The 24700-nt window shown below is 43.7% G+C and overlaps 1 protein-coding gene across 1 annotated transcript in view; it reads left to right on the top strand.

Moving 5' to 3' along the window:
• The window catches only part of NDUFA10 (NADH:ubiquinone oxidoreductase subunit A10), a 61042-nt gene that overhangs the window by 1289 nt on the left and 35053 nt on the right, over positions 1-24700 (top strand). The window contains exons 2-6 of the mRNA XM_005311490.5: positions 5969-6137; positions 6752-6967; positions 8317-8403; positions 15372-15493; positions 18541-18620. Of these exons, the coding sequence (XP_005311547.2) occupies positions 5969-6137; positions 6752-6967; positions 8317-8403; positions 15372-15493; positions 18541-18620 (674 nt within the window). The remainder of the gene's footprint in view (positions 1-5968; positions 6138-6751; positions 6968-8316; positions 8404-15371; positions 15494-18540; positions 18621-24700) is intronic.

The following is a 24700-nucleotide window of genomic DNA, read 5'->3' as shown; positions in this document are numbered from 1 at the left end:
ACTAGTGATGTTTTACTAAGCTCAGTGGGGGAGAACAAGAAGACAGTCAAGGAAAGTGTGGGACCCTTACTGAGTGAGGGAGGCAACCTAACGACAGAGGATCTGGAAAAAGCTAATGTACTCAATGATTTTTTTGCCTCTGTCTTCACGAAGAAGGTCAGCACAGTATGGGGAAAAGGTGACCAGCCCTCTGTGGAGAAACAAGTGGTTCGGGACTATTTAGAAAAACTGGACAATAACAAGTCCATGGGGCCGGATGCGCTGCATCCGAAGGTGGTAAAGGAGTTGGCAGATGTGATTGCAGAACCGTTGGCCATTACCTTTGAAAACTCATGGCGATCGGGGGAGGTCCTGGATGACTGGAAAAAGGCTAATGTAGTGCCCATCTTTAAAAAAGGGAAGGAGGAGGATCCGGGGAACTACAGGCCAGTCAGCCTCACCTCAATCCCTGGAAAAATCATGGAGCAGGTCCTCAAGGAATCAGTTCTGAAGCACTTAGAGGAGAGGAAAGTGATCAGAAACAGTCAGCATGGATTCACCAAGGGCAAATCATGCCTGACTAACCTAATTGCCCTCTATGAGGAGATAACTGGGTCTGTGGATGAGGGGAAAGCAGTGGATGTGTTATTCCTTGACTTTAGCAAAGCTTTTGATACGGTCTCCCACAGTATTCTTGCCACCAAGTTAAAGAAATATGGGCTGGATGAATGGACGATAAGGTGGATAGAAAGCTGGCTAGATTGTCGGGCTCAACGGGTAGTGATCAACGACTCCATGTCTAGTTGGTAGCTGGTTTCAAGCGGAGTGTCCCAAGCGTAGGTCCTGGGGCCGGTTTTGTTCAATATCTTCATTAATGATCTGGAGGATGGCGTGGACTGCACTCTCAGCAAGTTTGCAGATGACACTAAACTGGGAGGAGTGGTAGATATGTTGGAGGGTAGGGATAGGATACAGAGGGACCTAGACAAATTAGAGGATTGGGCCAAAAGAAACCTGATGAGGTTCAACAAAAACAAGTGCAGAGTCCTGCACTTAGGACGGAAAAATCCCATTCACTGCTACAGACTAGAGACCGAGTGGCTAGGCAGCAGTTCTGAAAGGTTGCTGACCGCTGCCCTAGGTCCTTTTCTGCAGAAGTGGTGTGCTGAGTCTTCATTTATTCAGTATAATTTAAGGTTTCACGTGCCAGTAATACATTTTAAAGTTTTTAGAAGGTATCTTTCTATAAGTCTGTATTATATAACTAAACTATTGTTGTATGTAAAGTAAATAAGGTTTTAAAAATGTTTAAGAAGCTTCATTGAAAATTACATTAAAATGCAGAGCCCCCCGGACTGGTGGCCAGGACCCAGGCAGCGTGAGTGCCACTGAAAATCAGCTTGCATGCCGCCTTCGGTACGCGTGCCATAGGTTGCCTACCCCTGACCTAGGGGTTACAGTGGATGAGAAGCTGGATTTGAGTCAACAGTGTGCCCTTGTTGCCAAGAAGGCTAACGTCATTTTGGGTTGTATAAGTAGGGGCATTGCCAGCAGATCGAGGGATGTGATCATTCCCCTCTATTCGACATTGATTAGGCCTCATCTGAAGTCCTGTATCTAGTTTTGGGCCCCACACTACAAGAAGGATGTGGAAAAATTGGAAAGAGTCCAGCGGAGGGCAACAAAAATGATTAGGGGGCTGGAACACATGACTTATGAGGAGAGGCTGAGGGAACTGGGATTGTTTAGTCTGCAGAAGAGAAGAATGAGGGGGGATTTGATAGCTGTTTTCAACTACCTGAAAGGGGGTTCCAAAGAGGATTGATCTAGACTCTTCTCAGTGGTACCAGATGACAGAACAAGGAGGAATGGTCTCAAGTTGCAGTGGGGGAGGTTTAGGTTGGATATTAGGAAAAACTTTCACTAGGAGGGTGGTGAAGCACTGTTACCTAGGGAGGTGGTGGAATCTCCTTCCTTAGAGGTTTTTAAGGTCAGGCTTGACAAAGCCCTGGCTGAGATGATTTAGTTGGGATTAAGTCTTGCTTTGAGCAGGGGTTGTACTAGATGACCTCCTGAGGTCCCTTCCAACCCTGATATACTATGATTCTATGAAAGCTGTTCATCATGGACAAGCAGAACATTATGAGACTGTGCGGGTTGATCCCTTCAGTTTAATTGTAAATCTCTAAACGTGGACATGCTGTTGCATAGAATATGATCGCTTACATAGCACTAGCGTAGCAATGTAGCTCATGTTACGTGGATTGGATGGAAACTGGTTAACTGACAAATTAGAAAGTAATTGTATGTGGGGAGTCATCATCCAATGGGGGTATTTTTAGTAGGTCCTGCTGATGCTGTTCAATAGCTTTTTTTAGTGGCCTGGGAGAAATTTAAAATCACTGTTGGTAAGGTTTGGAGAAAGTAGTTAAGGACCTTGAGGTCAATGGCAATTGCGACAAATTACAACATGGTTTTACCAAGGGCAGATCGTGCCAAACCAATCTGATCTCCTTCTTTGAGAAAGTAACAGACTTATTAGATAAGGGAAATGCGGTGGACCTAATATACCTTGATTTCAGTAAAGCGTTTGATACTGTACCGCACGAGCAATTATTGGTTAAATTGGAAAAGATGGGGATCGATATGAAAATCCAGAGATGGATAAGGAACTGGAGACTGCAGCGGGTCGTATTGAAGGGTGAACTATCGGGTTGGAGCGAGGTCACCAGTGGAGTTCCTCAAGGTTCGGTTTTGAGACCCATTTTATTTAATCTATTTATTACTGACCTCGGAACCAATTGTAGGAGTGGGCTGATAAAGTTTGCGGATGACACAAAGCTGGGAGGTATTGCCAATTCGGAGGACGAACGGGATATTCTGCAGGGAGACTTGAATGACCTTGTGAATTGGAGTAACAGAAATAGGATGAAATTTAATAGTGAAAAGTGTAAGGTGATGCATTTAGGGATGACTAACAACAATTTTAGTTACAAGCTGGGGACGCATCGGTTAGAAGTAACGGAGGAGGAGAAAGACCTCGGGGTCCTGGTAGACCGCAGGATGACTATGAGTCAACAATGTGACGTGGCGGTGAAAAAAGCCAATGCGGTCTTGGGATGCATTAGGCGAGGTATATCTAGTAGGGATAAGGAGGTGCTGCTTCCGTTGTACAAGGCACTGGTGAGACCACATTTGGAGTACTGTGTGCAGTTCTGGTCTCCCATGTTTAAAAAAGATGAACTCAAACTGGAAAGGGTACAGAGAAGGGCCACTAGGATGATCAGAGGAATGGTAAACCTGTCATATGAAAGGAGACTCGAGGAGCTCGGGTTGTTTAGCCTGACCAAACGAAGGCTGAGGGGGGATATGATTGCTCTCTTTAAATATATCAGAGGAATAAATACCAAGGAGGGAGAGGAATTATTCCAGCTCAGTACTAATGTGGACACGAGAACGAATGGATATAAACTGGCCGTGGGGAAGTTTAGGCTTGAAATTAGACGAAGGTTTTTGACCATCAGAGGGGTGAAATATTGGAACAGCCTTCCAAGGGAAACGGTGGGGGCGAAGGACCTGTCTGGTTTTAAGATTAAGCTAGATAAGTTTATGGAGGTAATGGTTTAATGGGATAATATGATTTTAGTCAAATGAACAGCGTGCCATCGCTGGTAAATAGTATGATGGCCAATGAGGGTCTGGCAGGAGAATCTTGCCTGCATGCTCGGGGTTCTACTGATTGCCATATTTGGGGTCAGGAAGGAATTTTCCTCCAGGGTAGATTGGCAGAGGCCCTGGAGGTTTTTCGCCTTCCTCCGCAGCATGGGGCAGGGATCGCTAGCTGGAGGATTCTCTGCTAATTGAAGTCTCTAAACCACAGGATTTGGGGACTTCAACAGCAGAGTCAAGGGGAAGGGTTGGGACGGCTTTGTGGCCTGCATCATGCGGGAGGTCAGACTAGATGATCATAATGGTCGCTTCTGACCTTAAAGTCTATGAGTCTATGAGTCTGTTGTTCTTATTGGTCGAGGTAATGCAAATGTGTATCCGCATCCAATCTGCTATCTGCAAAAATTATTTGCGGATATTCGTGGATTTGCAGGGCTCTACACTGGGGGCCAGGCTGAGGCTCCCACACATCCCCCTGCCGGAGTCCAGTCAGTGAGAGCCGCAGGCAGCTTTAGGGAGCCCACGCGGCGTCACAGACCCTCCACCTAACCTCGGCTGGGTGGGGATCCTGGGGAGCGGGGACACGGTTGGGGACTGCTCTCAGGCCCCCCTCCGCACCACGGGCAGGTGAAGGGTCCACAACAGCTCCCCAGCTGGGCTCCATGCTGGCCTGGGAGGGGGAGGCCTGGGAGGGGGAGACCTGGGGAGCTGCCCGGGGGCTTCTCAGGCCCCCCACCCAGGGCAGGTAGGGACCCAGGCTCCCCACAGCTGCCCACCCAGCTCTTACTGTGTCCGGGCTGCGGCTCCCAGCCGCCTCCCACCCTGTCCGGAGCTGGGTTTGGGAGAGCCACACTGGCAGCTGTGGGGAGCCGTGGCAGACCCTCCACCTGCCCTGGGCGGGGGGCCCGAGCAGCCCACAGGCAGTGTGCCAGCCTTCCGCCCAGGGTAGGTGGAGAGACCCAGGCTCCCCACAGCTGCCAGCACGGTTCTTCCAGACCTAGCCCAGTGGGGTGGCGCTCGGGGTTGTAGCCTGGCCATGATAAGAGCTGGGCGGGTAGCTGTGCGGAGCCGCGGCGGACCCTCCACCCACCTTGGGCAGGGGGCCCAGGCAGCCCCCCGCCCAGTTTCCCTGCTCCCCAGATCCCCGCCCAGGGCAGGTGGAGGATCTGTACTGCAGTTCCTCATAGCTGCCCGCCCGGCTCTTACCGTCAGAGCCCTGTGTGGATACAAAATTTGTATTCGCATCCAGGCTGCTATCTGCAGAAATGGTCCATGGATATAAAGTGGATACCCGCGGACTCTGTATGTAGTACCAATGAGAGCATTAGTAGAATGCTGTGTCCAGTTTTGATGTCCACACTTCAAAAGGGAATTGGAAAAATTGGAATGAGTTCAGACAAGAACTCCAACAATCATTAGAGATCTGGAAAACTGCCTTACAATGAGAGACTAAAGCAACTCAGTCTATTTAGTTTATCCAAAGGAAGGTCAAGAGGTGACTTGATCATTGTCTGCAGGTATGAACACGGCGAAGCAATTTTTGTTAATAGATGGCCTTTTAATCTTAGTAGAAAAAGGCACATAAGGAGATCCAATGGTTGGAAGTTGGAGCTTGACAATTTTGGAGTAGAAATTGGGAGCAAATGTTTAACAGAGAAGGCAATTGACCATTAGAACAGCTTACCTAAGGATGTAGTGGTTTCTCCATTGCTTGAAATCTTTAAAACAAATCTGTGTGTCTTTCTGAAATGTATGCTATGGCTCAGCAGATGCAGAAATTACTGCGTGAAGGTCTATGGACTGGTAAGCAGAAGATCTGGCGAGATGATCAGGATGGTCTCTTCTGGCCTGAGTAGTGGACATAGATACGTATAAAATTAGTAGTAAATAAATTGTACCTTAAAATAAGTAATTTAAGATGTTTGGCACTTTTTAGACTAGGGATATCCATCCTTTTCTTCTGGCCAAGTTCTATTTTGTGGTAACGTATTCAATCACTTTAAATCACTCGTGATTTCTATTAGATACTATTTTCTTCACTTCCTGGGTTACGCTACAGATAAATCTAATCATTTAATAGATCCTGATTCTACAATCAGGGCTGCAGGACAGATGGTTATACTCTCATGGATCTGATTACAAGATCAAGTCCTAAAACTAAACACTCCAAGGCGGGAATGATGCCTTTAATTGTGTTAGGCGCTATACACACTGATATAGGCATTGATCCTGATTGGGGCCTCTGGGTCATTGTATTAATATAAATAGTATGTTAAAATCAACAATTTGAATTCATTAGTTTGGTTGTGTTTTCTTGCAGGCAAAAATTCACGTGAGCGCTCAGCAGAAGTTGCGGTATGGCTGGTTGGCTTATATGCTGGGAGAGAGAGCTACTAAAAAGTTCAATAAATACAGCAAAATCTTTACTGTGGATGGCAACTTATCTTCTGGGAAGGGCAAACTTGCACAACAAATAGCAGAAAAGCTAGGTATGGCTGATTCTTTTTCTGTCCTCTATAGTATTTTATGGAACATAACACATTATTGCAATCCTTGTACAAGCAAAGGCACTGAGTCATCAAGTGTCAGTGGTTTGGGGTGGCTTGAATAGTTCTTTGCTGTCACATTTAATATAGTGGTTTGACTGGCAATGAGAATACCAAATACATGGCAGACTGGGATTTCTGGATGTCACATTTTCCAAATGTGTGGGCAGTTATAGAGGTGTTGGTGGAAGAAATCCTGGCCCTAAGGAAGTCAGTGGGAATTTTCTCAGTAGGTTGTCTTGGGTTACACTGCAGTAAGAATGTTCTCTCAGCAATGGAGTGGGGTTATAAGAACGGTGGACAGGGAAAGGGCTGCTCAGAACAACAGCTTAGAGGCCACTTTGAAGAAGGAAGAAGAAACTGAAAGATGTATTCATTGGAGAACATTGTGTAGTAATATTTTGCCCAGAACTTGTGGAGATGAGTTATGTATGCATGCCTGTAAATAAAATAATTTCACTTTAAACTACAGTTTTTAAAATAACTAAAATGAATAGGAAATGTCCAGTTTAAACCAAAGCAAACAATTTTATGATCTTGATTCCTCTTTGTCTCAGGTATGCAGTATTTCCCAGAAGCAGATGTGCATTATTTGGACAGGGTCACAGGAGATGGAACACTACTGGATGAGAAATTTAATGGCCATTGTAGTCTAGAGAAATTTTACAACGATCCTAAATGTTCTGATGGAAATTCATATCGCCTACAAGCCTGGTTGTACAGTAACCGTGTTTTGCAGTATTCCGACGCACTGGAGCTCCTCCTGTCTACAGGTTAAGTTTCATTTCTAAATTAATTGGTGAATTTGGATTCTAGAGTTGTTAAAATGATTAAGCTGCCTTTAACAGTTTGGCTGCCTCCCATAGCTGTATTTTAAAATATAAAATCTCATTATTCCATTAGTTTTTTGAATAGTCCTTTTTATAAAGTAGTGTTTAAAAATGAGAAACCATCTGAATTATTAAAAAACAAAATAGCAGTTCTATTCAGAATATAAACGATACTATTTTTCATTATGTCTGTCTAAAAGGCATCACACTGTGATGGTGAGCTTCATTAGCTCTTTCAGGGGGATAGCAGAGTTAGGTTGGTAATCCGTCAGTTCAGCTTGGCAGAATTTTCCAGAGGAAACTGCACTTAGACCTGTTAATGTGGCTTTTTGAATATAATCATTAAGGTGGCACAGTTAAAATCAAAGCCCAAAAATACATAACTGAAATTGTACAATCCTCTTTCAGGATAAAAATGCGCTTTGCCTTGTAAGGGTCCATACCTGTGGCCACTCTGTGACTAAGCAGAATTGATCTGGAAGCTTGGGGGGTGGGAAGTGGTTTTTCTAACATTCAGTCTTGCAAGCTTGACCTGGAATCTGAAAGTTAAGCTGTGGTGTTTCTGGCTCACACATCACCAAGAATACAGATTCTGTGATGACGTGTAAGCCAGAAAAAAAATCTGACTCCCTCTTCGATAGCTGTATCAGATTTGCCTCATTAACAGAGATAAAAATTAACAATCTTATTCTAATCAGTGTAAAGTAAGCAAACGAGAGGAACAGGTTGGTTAGGTAAGAAGTTGCTATTTCCATAGCCACTTTTGTACCCTAACTATACTTTTAAGGTTCCAGCAGCAGCATTAACTCAGCCATCTTGCACCTGCTATGTTTGTTACATGTATTTCTAGGGTAGCCCTCACTGTAGTATCTGAGTGTATTTTAAACACGAGAGCTCTTTCCTATAAGGAGGAACAATAATATCCTTGCCTTCACATTAACAAACTAGATTTCAGATGGGGTCTCCTCATGATGTATTGCTTATTGCATCATTGGAAGGTATTTGGATATTATGATGATAGGTGTGCTATAAAAACCTGAATAGAATTTATCAATTGCTACGTTCAGTAGTGCTAGAGATGTACGTTCATTTGAACTTATGCCTGATATTATGTTGAGGGGTGAAATCTTTACTCTTTTGGTACGTTAACTTGCCCAGAGAAGAGTGTGTTCCAAGATTATGTAATTATAAGAGCCTGACTGTTGCTTATTATCTAATAGCTATGACTTGAGATGTTGTTGCAGCATAGTTTTATTGAGCCTTTCATGATTAGAACCTGTTTGTAATCATAGGACAAGGTGTAGTGATGGAACGCTCCGTCTACAGCGACTTTGTGTTCATGGAGGCGATGTTTCAACAAGGCTATATCCACAAAAGATGTAAGTCCCTACCTGCAAAAAGAAAGTTAATTTGTAACACTGTCTGAGGAATATGATGGCCATGTAAACAGATGGAAAGGCAACAAGTCTGAATCCTTAATGTCTGAAGGTGTCATTTAGCCAGTGGGCCATGCTACTGACCTGTGCACCAAGGAACTCTCTAGCTGCAGGATTCCAGTCCCTTTCCTTCAGTGCTTCAGTTTTATTTCTTTAACATTAAAGTTGTTGAACACAAGTTCCTCCTATCAATTGTGTTCTTTTCCCTGATTTGGGAACATCTGCAGAAGCACTCCTGGTCCTTGCAACTCTCCCCCTAATTGTGCTCTTGCTGCCTCTAATGAGGACCAGGTGATCTTCAGGCTATTATCTGATCTCTGGCCACATAGCGCCAGCTGGGAGACGGCTGATTAGGGCTAGGCCCAATTCCATTTAAAGGGCAAGCCATCTTGCGCCGGGGTTTAACGGTATTCTTAACAAATCAAACAAAGTTGCTTCTACGGTCTTTTTAATGATTACCCAGGCCTCTTAATCTGTGGTGTGATGTTCTACATTTCCTTTCACACTTCTTATCACAACATATGAGTATATATAGGGGACAGTTCTCCTATGGTTATCCCCTTAATTTTGCCTGGATTCAGTGATACCATAATTTTTTGTTCTTTCATGAAATCATAATCTATTGCTATGGAAATAGTCCCTGAGTAAATCTGCAAGGGAAAGGGGGCAGATTAGGAGGAAGAGCTAACTTGGTGATCAGCAGGCAGGAGAAAGAGACAATACAATATTATTAAATCCACACTGTCGCACAGCTGGGAATAAAACTCAGGAGTGGAGTTCCTGGCTCCCAGCTCTCTGCTTGGTGCACTTGACCATGATGCTTCTGGTGCCTGCTTTCCCTGCCCCTGGTGGAATTATTGAGATGCTTCATCTCAGAAGTTGAACTAACAACAAGAATTTTTGCTATAAGATGGGGATTTATCAGTTGGAAGGGATAGAGGAGGAGAAAGATCTGAATGTATTGGTTGATCAGAGGATGACTATGAGCTGCCAGTGTGATTCAGCTGTGAAAAAGGCTAATGCAGTACTAGGATGTATCAGGCCAGTAGCGACAGGGAAGTATTAGTATCATTATACAAGGCACTGGCGAGACTTCATCTGGAATATTGTGTCTAAGAAAGATGAATTCAAACTGGAACAGGTGCAGAGAAGGGGCTACTAGGATGATCGGAGGATTGGAAAACCTGCCTTATTAGAGGAGACTTAAAGAGCTTTGTTTTTTTAGCCTAACCAAATGAAGGCTGAGGGGAGATATGATTGCTGTCTGTAAATACATCAGAGGGATAAATACTAGGGAGGGGGAGGAGTTATTTAAGTTAAGCACCAATGTGGACACAAGAATAAATGGTTATAAACTGGACTTCAACAAGTTTAGTCGTGAAATTAGATGGTTTCTAACCATCAGAGGATTGAAGTTCTGGAACAGCCTTCCAAGGGGAACAGTGAGGGCAAAAAACCGAACTGGTGTCAAGACTGAGCTTGATAAGTTTATAGAGGGGATGGTAAGATGAGACTGTGTACATGCTCATTGTAGGCAATCTGTGATTGCTAGCAGCAAATATCTCCAGCAGCCGATGATGGGACATTAGATGGGGAGGGCTCCTGAGTTACTACAGATAATTCTTTCCCAGATGTGTGTCTGGTGGGTTTTGCCCACATGCTCAGGGTCTAACTGATTGCCATGTTTTGGGTTGGGAAGGAATTTTTCCTGGGTCAGACTGGCAGAGACCCTGAGGGGTTTTTGCCTTCCTATGGAGCATGGGTCACTTGGAGGTTTAAACTAACGTAAATGGTGGATTCTGTCACTTGAAGTCTTCAGTAACTCAGCCAGAGGTTAGGGATCTATTACAGGAGTGGCTGGGTGGGTGAGGTTCCGTGGCCTGCAATGTGCAGGAGGACAGACTAGATGACCTTGATTGTCCCTTCCGGTTTTAAAGTTTGAGTCTATGAGAAGTGAGGCAGCTTCTTGAGCCAAGCAGGAGTATTTCATACCAGCTGAGAATGGTCCTTAGAAGCTTCAAGGGGGAGCTCATGGGCTACTGAAAGATTCAGAAGTCTGTAGAAATGACTCTGAAATGAAGCGTAAAACCTTCCCCCAAATCAGTTCTTATTGCATGGTTGTTTTTGTCAAGTACAGGTTGATAAGCCAGTTGGGAGTTTGTTTCTGAGGTGATGTTTCAGAACAGTTAAACATTTTTCAGAAAGTGAAAATCCCTTGTCTGTCTTACCTTGTATGTTTCAAATGTGTTATCTGATTCAGGTTGGATTTAGTTAAAAACAAAATCACCTGTTGCGAGACCACTGTCTCATTATGGGGTGCAGTCCAGACCAGTGCAGAGTTGTCACCTCTTACCTGTAACGCTGAGTGCCTCAGTGTTTTGCTATCCTAGTTCCCATGCGTGCAGGTCACACCCCAAAGTATCTGTGTACTAGACCAGAGGCTCTCAAACGGGGAGGCACGGAATGTCGCTCTCTGGCCGCCCACCTCTGAAGGCAGCACAAGAGTAAGCGTTGCCATGACCCCCCCCCCCCAATAGGCTTGCAATCCCCTTTTTGGTCAGGACCCCCAGTTTGAGAAACGCTGCCCTGTATACTTAAATGGCTCTCTTTGAATCAATGCCTTATTGTTTTTAATATTTAGGGAGAGTTGAAGGACCCATCTTTCTCAGCTTGTAAGAGCTATATTTTCTTGTATCTGTCTAGTGATGGATGCCAACGATGGCTTCTGTCCTTGTTTATATCACCAAAAGTTCAATGATTTTGTTTCAAGAGGCATGATAATACTCAGGGTGCTTTTCCCTTCCTGTGAGTGTCCTATCCCCCTGCTGATCTCCATGTAAATGCAGCTTCCATTGTTTCTGGTCACACCTAGCTTAATTTACAAAGCTGTGACATTCCCTCCTGTCTGGGTGGGAATTGTTCCTTTCTTTCTTCAACCACATGCTTCCCTCCTGTCTGGGTGGGAATTGTTCCTTTCTTTCTTCAACCACATGCTTTAAAACATAATATTGAGTATCCATAATTCCTTCTGTAGTGTTAATGTATACATTTCACAGTGATATTAATCACCAGTATGGCATTATCTTTGAGAGAAGACCTCACTCTCTACGCTTACATTACCGTAATGTTGTATGCAATCAGTTGATTCAGTTGCTTACCACTTGAGGTTCAGCCCCCAGTCTTTATAGACCAGTAAACTGTTGAAACGAATTCTTTGAGAACAAGCTTCTCTCTCCTGCTGGGTGTAGATGCCATGTTGTCTTCTCCCACACTTGCTAGTGTGAGGTTTGCCTCCATCCCTCATTAGCTTGATGTCTGTTTGCTGCTTATATGTAAAATTGAGGAAAACACACATTCCTTTGAGCATGGCTACACTTGCAGATGTAGAGCGCTGAGAGTTAAACCAGCCCTCGGAGAGCACAGTAGGGAAAGCGCTGCAGTGGGTCCACACTGTCAGATTCAAGCGCACTGGCATGGCCACATTAGCAGCTCTTGCAATGCCACAGAGAGCAGTGCATTGTGGTAGCTATCCCAGCATGCAAGGGGCTGCAACGTGCTTTTCAAATGCGGGGGGTGAGGTGGAGTGTGACAGGGAGTGTTGGTATGTGTGGGGAGAGAGAGTGGGTTTTGGGGGGGCTGAGAGCATGTCAGCATGCTGTCCTGTAAATTCAGACAGCAGCAGACCTCCCTCTCCCCACCCCTCTCTCTCTCACTCACAACAAGCAACATTCCACGCTAATGGTTGCTTTGTCTCGGAGCAGATAAGCAGCTGGCTGTCAAACAGAGCTTTCAAAGGGCATATCCAAAACAATGACGAGTGGTCACTTGACTTAAGGGGATTATGGGACGTTTCCTGAGGCTGATTGCAGTAATGCAACACCTTGTTCACACTGACTCTGGGGCCTTTCAGCCGAGGCGCAGCAAGCGTTATGCTTCTCATGGAGGTTGATTACCAGGAGCGCTCCAGCTGCAGAGTCCAGGCACTCTAAGTGCCTTGCCAGTGTGGACGGGTCGTGAGTTAGGGTGCCCGGGACTGCTTTAATGCGCTCCAACTTGCAAGTGTAGCCAAGTCCATAGCTTAGGATTGACCCGTTTAACAACTTACCTTACATATCTGTCTTAAAAATATTTTAGTTAACATTCCTGCATGTGTCCATATCTCTTTATACCCACCACATACATACATGATACAAAGTGATACCTCACAAGGCATATTATGCACAAAGATTATTACAATAGCATGTAAGGTGTGAATAGGGGGTGCTTAGTGTCACAACCACAGAGGAAAAATTTCACGCAGAATGGATTTGTTTGCAGGAATTTTGTGGAGAGAGGTGTGTGTCAAAATAAGGCTTACAATAGAAAGTTAGTCACAACCTACTGTGGTGTTCATGCAAACAGCTCAGGAACCTTAGAACAATAACATCTTGTTTAGGAACACACCCTTGTGCATAAATCTTCTTTTATAGGAAGCAACTAATCTGTTATGAAACATCCAGCAATACTGATATCCTCAAACAACATATACTGTACTAACCATAAATATGGACATCCCAGTAAAGACAGTGACAGTGTTTTATCAGTGGTGCTAAAGATCATCTTACAAATCTGGAAAGCTCTCCAACTATTTGGATTAGAACACAATAAAATATATGTAGCCAAATTCACTCTTAATTTCCCCTGACTTTATTGAAAACGTACTAAAGATAAATTTAACAGAGGCATTCTACGCTACAGTTGAAAAAGCTACTACAGACGAAAAGATTTTCATAGAAATCTGTTCATGGATGGTTATTTCTGGTTGTGCTCAGAGGCCTCGGTCATGGTTTGAGCGAAGGGGGAGGGTCCCAGAGGCCAGACTCCAGCCCGAGCCTGAACATCTACACTACAGTTAAACAGTGCTGTAGCCTGAGCCCCCCACAAGCCTGAGTCAGCTGACCCAGGCCAGCCGCGGGTGTTTAATTGCAGTGTAGACATACCCAGAGGGTCTTTCTTTACTGGAAGCTGAATCTGGGTTTTAACTAGTCATCCTCCACTCCACCATCCACGCAGAAAAAACAGGTTTGGAGGTGCTTTAAGCCCAGGCTAATTTACTTGACTGAGGCTGTGCATTAGAGCCCAGGTTCCACTTCAACTCTGGCTGGAATCCACCAATTTTGCTGCGGATGCAGGCAAGTGTAGATAGAAGTCCCATGCCTTCCCACAATTCTTTGCAAGGTACAGAGAGATTTTCCCACAATTGCCTGGGAAAGAACCCTAAAGCTGCTTTGCACAATGAACCCTGGGCTATGCTCCCAGACCTGCACGGGCAAGTGTAGAAACTCTGAGGGTACCGTATGGCTTTGTGGGAATGCTTACACCTGGATTAAGCTAGCTCAGGTGCTTAGACCTGGTGGTGATTATCCAGGTTAACTTCTTTCCTGATGAGATTGCACAGAGCTGTTGGGAAAGTAGCAGTAGAGCAGCGGTTCTCAACCCATGGCCTGTGGACTGCATGCTGCCCGATTAGCTCAAAGCTGCAGACCAGCTCAGCTGTGTGCTGAAGGCCGGCCCATATGCCGGGGTCCTAGAGGTTCCCTCCTGCCTGGCGCAGAGTGGACCAGGCTGCCCCAGCACAGCTGGGTCGGGGTCTGGGCAGCCGCCCAGCCCCACAAACTCCAGGATCCGGGGCAGCCGGCCGGCCCTGCCGCCCAGGTAACACATTGTGGGTTGCATATGCAGCCAATAATGTGTAATAAGTTGAGAACCACTGTAGTAGAGTCTGGGGGCTCCACAGACTGTAGTGGGAGGGAGCACTAGGCTCACAGCTCAGTGCACTCAGATGCTGGGCACCCCAACAATATTTCCCTTCCTCCGAGACGTCCCTTTCTGATGTGTGTGTGTGTGTGTATTGTGGGAGCACAGATGTGCCTCTCACGCTTCCCCTCAGATTTCTTTAAGATGGGATAGGATGGGTTTTTTGTGGAGTGACATGACGTGGTTATTCCTCCTTTTCTTCCCTAGACTCCTGAGAACCCATGATTCTTTCTAGAATCCCTTTTGCCCCGCTGCCATGTTCTCAGTGGGTGCAGCTCTCCTCATACTGTGGCTATTGGAAGTAGCAGCCTGCTGCCTTCAGACAGTGTCTGCAGCTGCCTCTGCCCTTGCTCTCTGCTGTTTCTATAAGAACCTACCTGTGCAGGTTGGGGGAAGGGTCACTTTTCTGCAAGTTCATGAAAGGAGGGAGGGTTGGAGGCAAAAGGGCTAATGCAAAATAATTAAAGGGAACTGGGATTTGTGGCTTGTTAGGCTGAGACTCTTCCTGTTAATAACAGTGACCTCAGTGAATCCGGCAATATTTAAGTCAGAAGTAAACTACCCTATAATGTAATAGTGGCATATGAAAGACTAATATTTGTTGTCAAGTATCAGAGGGTAGCTGTGTTAGTCTGGATCTGTAAAAAAACAGTGTGTCCTGTGGCACTTTTAAGACTAACAGATGTATTGGAGCATAAGCTTTCGTGGATGAATACCCACTTCGTCAGATGCATGCTGATTAATATTTGTTGCTTATTTTCTATTTTTATAAGGCTCTTTCGGCTTTAAATTTGTTAAATCTCTTTGCCTGGGGGAAAAACCCAACCTGAACTGTGTATTCCAGCTGAAATCTTTGCAGGGAGATAAGATTTCATAAACACTTCTGCTGAGCAGACAGACTTCTCTGAAAATGAAATGCAGTTACAAATGCTGACAGAATCCTTTCAAGAGGCTGTATTGATCATTTACCTGGTGGGTGGGATGATGGTGATCAAAATTAAACTGTTTTTTTTTTTTCTGTTGTTTGTTCTTGAGCTTCATTATATATAGAGAGATACGTAACCATCTGTATTCTCCAATTAAGGAATTCCATGCTCTTGTTTTGTTTTTTTCAGGTGTTGATCATTATAATGAAGTCAAAGGCATCAGTATCTGTGAATTCCTGCCACCTCATTTGGTGATCTATATTGATGTACCAGTCTCAGAGATACAGAAAAGGATCCAAGAGAAAGGAAAGGTAATTCTAGCTGTTAGCTTACTTTTTTTGTGTTAAAATGTCATGATCAGGGCCTTGTGCATGAATCATGCAGCTGTGGAACTTATTGCAGAGTCTGTCCCTCTGCTGCAGAACTGTGCTCCAGAATCTCAAGTTTCTTTTTTTAAAAATTGTGTTTCATCCTCTTGTGAAGAAAACCTTCAGAAATGTTCGGGGTCCCATCAATGAGGTTCTGTCTTCCTGAGCATGCACTTAGCCTGACGTGTCAGCTCTGACTATCTCCACGGGGCTCTACTGCTGCCATAGAAAGTTGGTTGACTGTTAAAATGTGTGCATTGCAAACTCTTTTGGCTGGGATTTTCCAAGGAGCCCAGGGAATTAGATGCCTGACTTCTATTGGAAATCCTGGCCTTCACTGCTAATCATTTTTAGTACAAACATCCTGCTCTGACTGGGCTTATCCCAAACGTCTTAGCAGCCTCTCCACTCAACTGCAGCCTCCCCTTCTGGCAACCCTTAGCGTGCAGTTATATATTGTCAGCATGTAGTCAGTGTAAAACGAACGGAACTTGGTATTCAGATAAATAACATGAAGGCTACTGTACTGATTGCTATTAACTTTCATCTTTGATTCAGTAAAATCTTTTTTTATATTTAAATGAAATTGCCATAGAGGTTTCCACATGCTGCAGAAACCAGAGGCTGGTTCTTAAGTCCAGCTCATTGCAGAGTACACAGAGACTTGGCTATTATTTCAATTATTCATTGTAACATAGAAATGATTTCACTTCCTAGTCTCAAATTTTGGTGCCTGAACTCTCCTGAAACTGGGATATTCTGTGAAACTCAAGGGTGTTCTCCCTTTTCTTTTCAAAGTCTTCTAAAAGTAGAATAGTTCTGTGGGAGACGAGAGAGAATCTGCCTTTTGTTAACGTATGGTACTGAAAGAAGAATAACAGTTTTCTTGAATGCTTTGACTTCTGGTATTCTGTAACAACATGTTTTAAAATTACCCCTCTAATGGTTCTAGTAAATTGGGTCAGTAACACAGTCTGAGAGCAGGAGAGCTGTGGAGTGTTTTCATTTAACAGATAATCTGAACTAGTTTTCCTCCCCCCTCCCTCCCCAATGGTATTGGGCCATGTATCAGTAACTGTTCCCAGATGTGCTACAAGAGCCAAATGATGTTTACCCAGCACCTTGTTCAAAGGTTACAGGAAATTGGATCTGAGTGAGGAATTTAACCATGAGAAGTCTAATTAATAATAATAACAATTAAAAAAAGCCTTTTATTCAGATATCTACAAACATTTGACCACATCTGTTTTCCAAAGCCCTTTTGTGTATGTTAGAATATCTGAGAGGGAGCTTTGGTGACAGACTTAGAAATTGCTGTGCTCGTGTCAAAGCAAAGTTGACCATTGTCCAGGAAAGGTGTATGTGTAGTGGGGGGGAGCGGGGGGAAACATAGGCAGTTTTCTGTAACTTCACTGTGATAACATTCTGCTAAGATAGGTTTGTCACTGGCCTGAGTTGCTTTGTATATCACAGTCTTGCAGTTCTTTAATATAGTAAAATGCCTGACAGATATTCAAACCATGACTGAACGTTACCCTTTTGTTTAAAAAACAGGATCTTACTTTATGCACCAGTAATAATGGGCTGTTTCTTAACTAGAGGAGAGCTACTCCGTTTAAATTAAGCTGCTTTTTTGAATGATACCTTATGAAGTCCCATGAGAGGTTTTCTAATTTTTACCTCCCTCAGCTTATCTTGGGGAAAATAGAACTGGTCTCCTTGACCTTGCAGTCCTTTTTATTCTGGCACAAACTGCTCCTACAATAACATTTCTCAGGGGTAGAGGCCTTGAAGGGTGAATGTATTTATTAATACATCCTTGTTTGATAGCAGCAGTCTGGATCTCTTCTGTCTGTTTACATTAATGGCTTGTAGTTGGCATTGACTGAACAGTAATTAGAGGCTTGGAATAGAAAAGTACCTCTGTGTGCTCAACTAACTGAGGAGCCTGATTCCCCGAGGTGCTGCACACGATCTCTGACATGCAGGTGAGGGCATTCTGTACCTCACAGGCAGGATCAGGCTGCAAATGGGTAGGGAAAGAGCAGAACAGATCTGCTTCCCTTAAGAGCAGGAAATCATGATGAACCATGCACTCAGGAAATGTGATGAAAGAGCTATATAGAGTAACTGATGCTTGCCGTTGATGGGTAACCCCTTGATAGTAGATTTGCAGTCCACTTATAAGAAAAAGTTCTTCGGCTTTGTATTGAGTGCACTGATGCTCATCTGTCTGCCTAAAAATTAGGGAGGATTATATCTGGGGTGCACGCTATAATCACGCACGTCCTAATCAATCCTCAAGAGAAGAAATGATGGTTAGTTGGCCCATTCTGATTAACTTGCTGAAAGGGTCAATGTGGGCAATCCTTTTTTTTTTTTTTTAACCAACTGACTATACATAACTTCCTTAAATGTGCAGGTGAGTAGGATTAGTCATCTGTTTGGAAATTAATCTGTCTGGAGCCTGTTCTTGGTTGGTAACTCTGTGTAAGCTTAGAAAAATTGAGATTCTTCCACCTTTCATCTCAGTCTGGTAGAGAAGTGTCTCTTTGTGCATTCTTCAGCAGTACTTGCCTTTTTCTGTCTTTCCAGACTCTCTTCTGTACCAAGAGACTCCTATTCATCCGATCGTTATTAAAAGAATTGCAAAACAAATACATTCAGCTTTATGGAGAACATACGGAAAAGTACAGTGAAAAGCTATGATTCTACAGCAGCTGCAGCTTATTCCGTTTGCCACATATGTAGTGTTCGATATGTTAATACAATATTCTGTAATCCCAAATACTCCATATGTTACTTGTAATTTTGAAGTCTTCATAAATGCATGTGGATGTAAATGATTGTTTGGCTGTTTAATACAGGAGCTGTGCTTCAACAGATGGTGTGGGAGCCGTGGCTTCTACTTGGGATCTCTGGCATCTGTACCAGTGTAAAAAGAAAACAAACACCCACGTTTCACAGCGTTTTGTTTTCTTTGTGTTTAGCCCCATGAGAAAAAGGTGTCTCCTGCCTACCTCCAGAGCATTGAAGATGTCTACAAGAAATCTTTCCTGCCAGAGATCAGGTTAGCAGCTAAAGCCATTTTATGTGACAAATATTTATGCAAAACTATTTGTGCATGTAGAGCTAGACTCGCCACACATACACTTGATTCAAACTGCTTATATGTAAAAATCCTCCTTGTGTTTTGTTACCATATTTAACTCTGGATGTAGTAAGTTATGCACCTACACAGTTGGGTCCCTATGCTAGTGCTGAAATTTACCCTTTGAAATTATTCACTGCAGTTACCCTTCATGTCAAGGAACTCTGGCTACCAACATCATAGAATCATAGGACTGGAAGGGACTTCGAGAGGTCATCTAGTCCAGCCCCTTACACTCATGGCAGGCCTAAATATTAACTACATCACCCCAACAGGTGTTTGTCGAACCTGCTCTTAAAAATCTCTAATAATGGAGATTCCACAACCTCTCTAGGCAATTTATTCCAGTACTTAACTACCCTGACAGTTAGGAAGTTTTTCCTAATGTCCAATTGCCCTTGCTGCAATTTAAGCCTATTGCTTCTTGTCCTATCCTCAGAGGTTAAGGAGAACAATTCCCCCCCCCCCCCCTTCCTTGTAACGACAATAATTTTCAAGTACATAAAAGGTTATTTCCCCTCTGTCTTCTCTTCTCCAGATTAAACAAACCCAATTTTTTCAGCCTTCCTTCATAGGTCATGTTTTCTAGACCTTTAGTCAATCTTCTCTGGACTATCTCCAGTTTGTCCACATCTTTTCTGAAATGTGGCACCCAGAACTGGACACAATACTCCAGTTGAGGCCTAATCAGCACGGAGTAGAGCAGAAGGATTACTTCTTGTATCTTGCTTACAGCACTCCTGCTAATACATCCTAGAATGATGTTTGCTTTTTTGCAACAGTGTTACATTGTTGACTCATATTGTGAGCCACTATGACCCCCAGATCCCTTTCTGCACTACTCCTTCCGAGGCAGTCATTTCAATTTTGTATGTGTGCAACTGACTGACTGTTCCTTCTTAAGTGGCATACTTTGCATTTGTCCTTATTGAATTTCATCCTGTTTATTTCAGACTATTTCTCCATTTTGTCCAGATCATTATGAATTTTAATCTTATCCTCCAAAGCACTTGCAGCCCCACCCAGCTTGGTATCATCCACAAACTTTTTAACTGTGTTCTTTATGCCATTATCTAAATCATTGATGACTATATTGAACAGAATCAGACCCAGAACTGATCCCTGTGGGACCCCACTCGATATCCCTTCCAGCATGACTGTGAACCACTGATAACTAATCTCTTGGAGCGGTTTTCCAACCAGTTATGCACCCACCTTTTAGTAGCTCCATCTAGGTAATATTCTCCTAGTTTGTTTATGAGAAGGTCACGTCAGACAGTATCAGTAGCCTTACTAAAGTCAAGATATACCACATCTACCACTTCCCTCCATCCCCATGCCTTGTTACCACATGACCTGTCAAAGAATGCTATTAGGTTGGTTTGACATGATTTGTTCTTGACAAATCCATGCTGACTGTTACTTATCACTTTATTATCTTTTAGGTGTTTGCAAATTGATTGCTTAATTTTTTTTGCTCCATTACCATTCCGGGTACAGAGTTTAAGCTGACAGGTCTGTAATTCCTCGGGTTGTCCTTATTTCTCTTTTTATAGATAGAGACTATATTTGCCCTTTTCCAGTCCTCTGGAATCTCTCCCGTCTTCCATGATTTTTAGAAGATAATCGCTAATGGCTCAGGTATCTCCTAAGTCAGCTCTTTGAGTATTCTAGGATGTATTTCATCAGGCCCTGGTGATTTGAAGACATCTAACTTGTCTAAGTAATTTTTAACTTGTTCTTTCCCTATTTCAGCCTCTGATCCTACCTCATTTTCACTGGCATTCACTATGTTAGTAACAGGGCTATGCTGTCCTTGGTCTACCTCTTGCTTCTGTTGCATTTGTAGAATGTTTTCTTGTTACCGTTTGTCTCTAGCTAATCTCATTTTGTGCCTTGGTTTTTCTAATTTTGTCCCTACATACTTGTGCTATTTGTTTATATTCATCCTTTGTAATTTGACCTAGTTTCCACTTTTTGTAGGACTCTTTTCTGAGTTTCAGATCGTTGAAGATCTCATGGTCTCTTGCCATACTTCCGATCTTTCCTACTCAGTGGGATAGTTCACTCTTGTGCCCTTAATAACGTGTCTTTGAAAAACTACCAACTCTCTCTTGAACTGTTTTTCCCCTTAGACTTGCTTCAATGGGCTTAAGAAAGATGAAAGATTTTATTTGAACTTTTAGGTTCCACTGGCTTTCTAAAAGCATAAATTTATTTTTGGGGGGCAGAGTAGTTGCTAATGGTCACTTGGATTGTAACTCAACTGGATTTCGAGACTGAACTCAAATTCCTATATGGTAGCAGCATTGAATATATTACAAGGTTTATGGACCCAAGTCCATAATTCAGTGCTTTTCGTCTTAGTATCTCAGAGCACATTATAAACAGCCTCACGATTCCACAGCTGGGTGGGGAAGTATTATTGCATTTTACAGAAGGGTGCACAATAGTGCAAAGAGTTTCTGGCTTGCTCACAACCAAACAGTATGTCAATGATAAGGCAAGGAATAAATCCCAGGATCAGAGATTGCTGTCCTCTTTATTCCAACTATGAGAGATGTCTTCCTTGCCTCTCTTCTAGTGATGTACTGTGGGCATTTGGCATTAGCATCTTGGCTGCTTATCCAGTTGACAAGATATTGTGGACAGCCTATAGAGGTGAAGAGAGCACTTTCCTAGAGTGGTGTCTTTATTGTTGTCTGTGTTTGTAGGGGAAGGGGCATTGCAAGATGAGGAGGAGCGGAGGTGTCCTAATATGATCACCTGTCAGATTTGTTTGGAGAGAATACTTGCTTCCTCTCTCTTTTACCCCCCCCCTCCCCCCCAAGAATCTACTCATGTGGTAGCTCTGTAGTTGTCTGTTTTAATTTTTTATTTTTTTGGACAACTGATGATAAAATAATTCAGGGGGATTTTCACATCCATCTCTTGCTTTAACTCTCTATCCTCCTATCCCATGTGGCAACCACTTTCTGAGCAGTCTTCTGTGGCCAGAAAAGACTCTTTAGTTGATCTTGTGGAACTCTTTAGTTGATCTAGTTGTCCTTGAAGGAAGGACCTAGGAACTGAATTTGAGATTACAGTATGGCAGCTCTGAGCAATACCATGGAGACCATTTCAATGTGTCCCCATTCCAGTTCTTATAGGAGAGTTTTGATTTTGATGGGTCTATCTTGTGGGCTAAATTTGCATGAAAGTACGAGTCTTTGGGGCAATTAACATAGGCCATTTCTACATTACAGGTGCTGTAGCGGCAGTTATGGTGCTGCAGTTATGACTCTGTAGTGTAGATGCTTCCTACATTGACGGAAGGGGTTTTTCCATCACCGTAGCTAATCTGTCTCTGAGCAGCAGTAACTAGTTTGACAGAAAAATTCTTCTATTGACCTAGACACATCTACTTAGGTAGGCTTATCTATAGTGTTCTGGGGGGAGTCCTTTCTCTCTGCCGTAGCCCCCAGGGAGCGTGCACCCTAAACCCCTCATCCCTGGCCCCACCCCAAAGCCCACACCCCCAGCTGTAGTCCCAGCTCCGCACCCCAGCCCTGATCCCCTCATCTCTGGCCCCAAACAGGAGCCCTCACCCCCCCCCCACCTCCACCCTAATCTTCTGCTCCAGCCCTGAGCCCCTCTCCTACACTCCGAACCCCTCGGCCCCACCCCCACCACATGAATTTTGGTATGTGCATCAATATGGAGTTGATGTGTGATGCATCACCTCCATATTGATGCACATACCAAAATTCATTCCACATGTGCATGGGAAAAATTAGAGGGAACACTGGTTGGCTTGTGTATACATCTGGTTATCTAGTCTCATTGATGCAAGTCAGAACAAACCTTAAGGTGTATGGTCCATCTCCTCTTGTTTTCTTGCTGCAACTCCCAAGATAAATCAGGGTAATTGTGCTGCCAGCAATTGAACTGAATAATTTAATGTCGTCGTCTTGAAGCCTGTCTGTCATCTGGGGCTTGAGATGTTGATGCAGCTAAGGTCAGCTGCCTCCCTTGGCGAGTTCACCCCCATTGATAAGCAGCTAGCGCACAGCTGTCGGAACAAAGTTGGAACTAAAGGCTGAAGAGAAAGGGTGGGAAACTTAGGACTCCCATCCCTGAGGGTAGAATTGTTTTAATTCACCAGTGAGGAGAAAACTGTTGCTTATTCTTTGAATCAAATCGAGCCCCTGAAACATACCACGTTGTTAAGTCCTGGTCTAGCTTGTCCTGCTGTGATTTCAACTCTTCATCTGTATGTGGTTTAATACACTTGTTAAGCAATCACTCTGCATGGCATCTCCAGTGTATGGGTTTATAACAGCCTGTCAAACTGAAGTTTGTTCTCAGTTTCAAAGGAGGACACATCTGCCCCTATGATGTTAAAAGTTTTAACATGTATGACACTTAAGTTTCACACAACAATGGAATTCATCAATAGTTTGTGTTAGATGAAAACAGGAGGTTGATGTCCTACTGGAGATACCAGAACCTGTTCGTGCATCATCTGATAGTCTCATAAACGACTAATGCCGGGATAGGTACTTTCTTCATCATGTTGAACAGACCACTTCACTTCAATCCTTTTGGTGGTCGTTTCCTGGCCAGAAGCCTAAAATTGCAAATCTGTTCTTAATCTTCATATCTAATTCTGCTATCACTGAGCAGCTGCTTCCTCTTTGTGAAAGCTGCCAAGTATCAAGTGGCTTGATCCACTCTATAATGCAATTGCCAGTTTAGAACTCTGTATTTGGTCAAAACAACCCACTATCCTTTGTTCAGTGAAACTTGAAACTGAAGATGCAAACATCTGTGCTGTATTGTGACAACAGTCCCCTTTTGGGGAGGAAAAAGCAAGGCAGTTTTGTTCCTCTGCCAGTTGACTGTAGGGAGATGAATGTTAGAATTGAGGATTTCAAGAATCCTACAGCTTCTTCTTCGAGTAGCGTCCCTATGGGTGCTCCATTGTAGGTGCGCTTGCGTCCTTGCACTGCTGATCAGAGAACTTTGGTATCGGAGTCTGTTCAGCCTGCGTGTGCTCTGTCTCCTCTCGTGCCCCAAAATGAGGTTAACCAGCGCGTGCAGGCGAACTCCCTTTAGTTCTTTCTTAACCACAGAATCCTTGACAAGAACTCCAAAGTAGAGGGGTGGAGGGTGGGTTGTGGAACACCCATAAGGACACACGTCTTGAAGAACCATCGTTATTGCACCAGATGAGTAAAAAGAACAAAATAATGAAATCCCTTCTTGTAACCAGGAAACTCTTTAAACATTAAAGTGCCATGGGCAGTGGCTCTCTAGCCAGTAACTGACTGTGTATCAGTGGTGCGGTGACATGCTTTGGGATCCTTTGGAATAAAGGGCATATGTTTCTTATTAACAAAGCTGTCTGGATGGACCACTATTAACTCAGGCTTCAAGCTGGTTTTGGCCTCCACGCTGCTGCCGTCCTGAATTGTCACTTACTGGTAAGATGACTGCTGCCGGCAGTAGGCTTCAGATTGCCAGGTTTTACTTCCACTTTGGACTTGCAGGTTGTTCTGCTAAGCAAAAGGTGATTTTTTTCAGAACTTTCTTTAGCTGCAAATTAAATAAAATGCTGTACTTAAAAATTGCTTGGGCTGTGAACTTCCATCTTTAAAGAACCTAGAAGAAAAATAAAAGCGTCCAAGATTGCTATTTGCTCCTGTAAAAAGCACAAGGGTGTCTTTTGAATTCACAGGGGTTTACTTGGGAGGAACTGGGGGAACGAGCGTGGAGTTACAGTACTGCAAAAAGTGTTTGTGAATCACAGAAGTGAATGGAACCAAGTTTGTTACTTCTATTGCGGTAGTGCCCAGAAGTGCCAGTTAGGCACCAGACCCGATTGTGCTAGGTTCTGTACAGACACAGAAAGATGGTCCTTGAGCCAGGGTGCTTTACAGTCTGTTTTGTGGGCATTTTTCCATCCATAAATATGGACCCAGCTTTAATGTCATATTGTTTGTTACCTTTTATCTTGG

This window comes from Chrysemys picta, chromosome 11, assembly GCF_011386835.1.
Source record: "Chrysemys picta bellii isolate R12L10 chromosome 11, ASM1138683v2, whole genome shotgun sequence".
Lineage (NCBI taxonomy): Eukaryota > Metazoa > Chordata > Testudines > Emydidae > Chrysemys > Chrysemys picta.
This window is presented reverse-complemented; position numbering and strand designations above follow the sequence as displayed.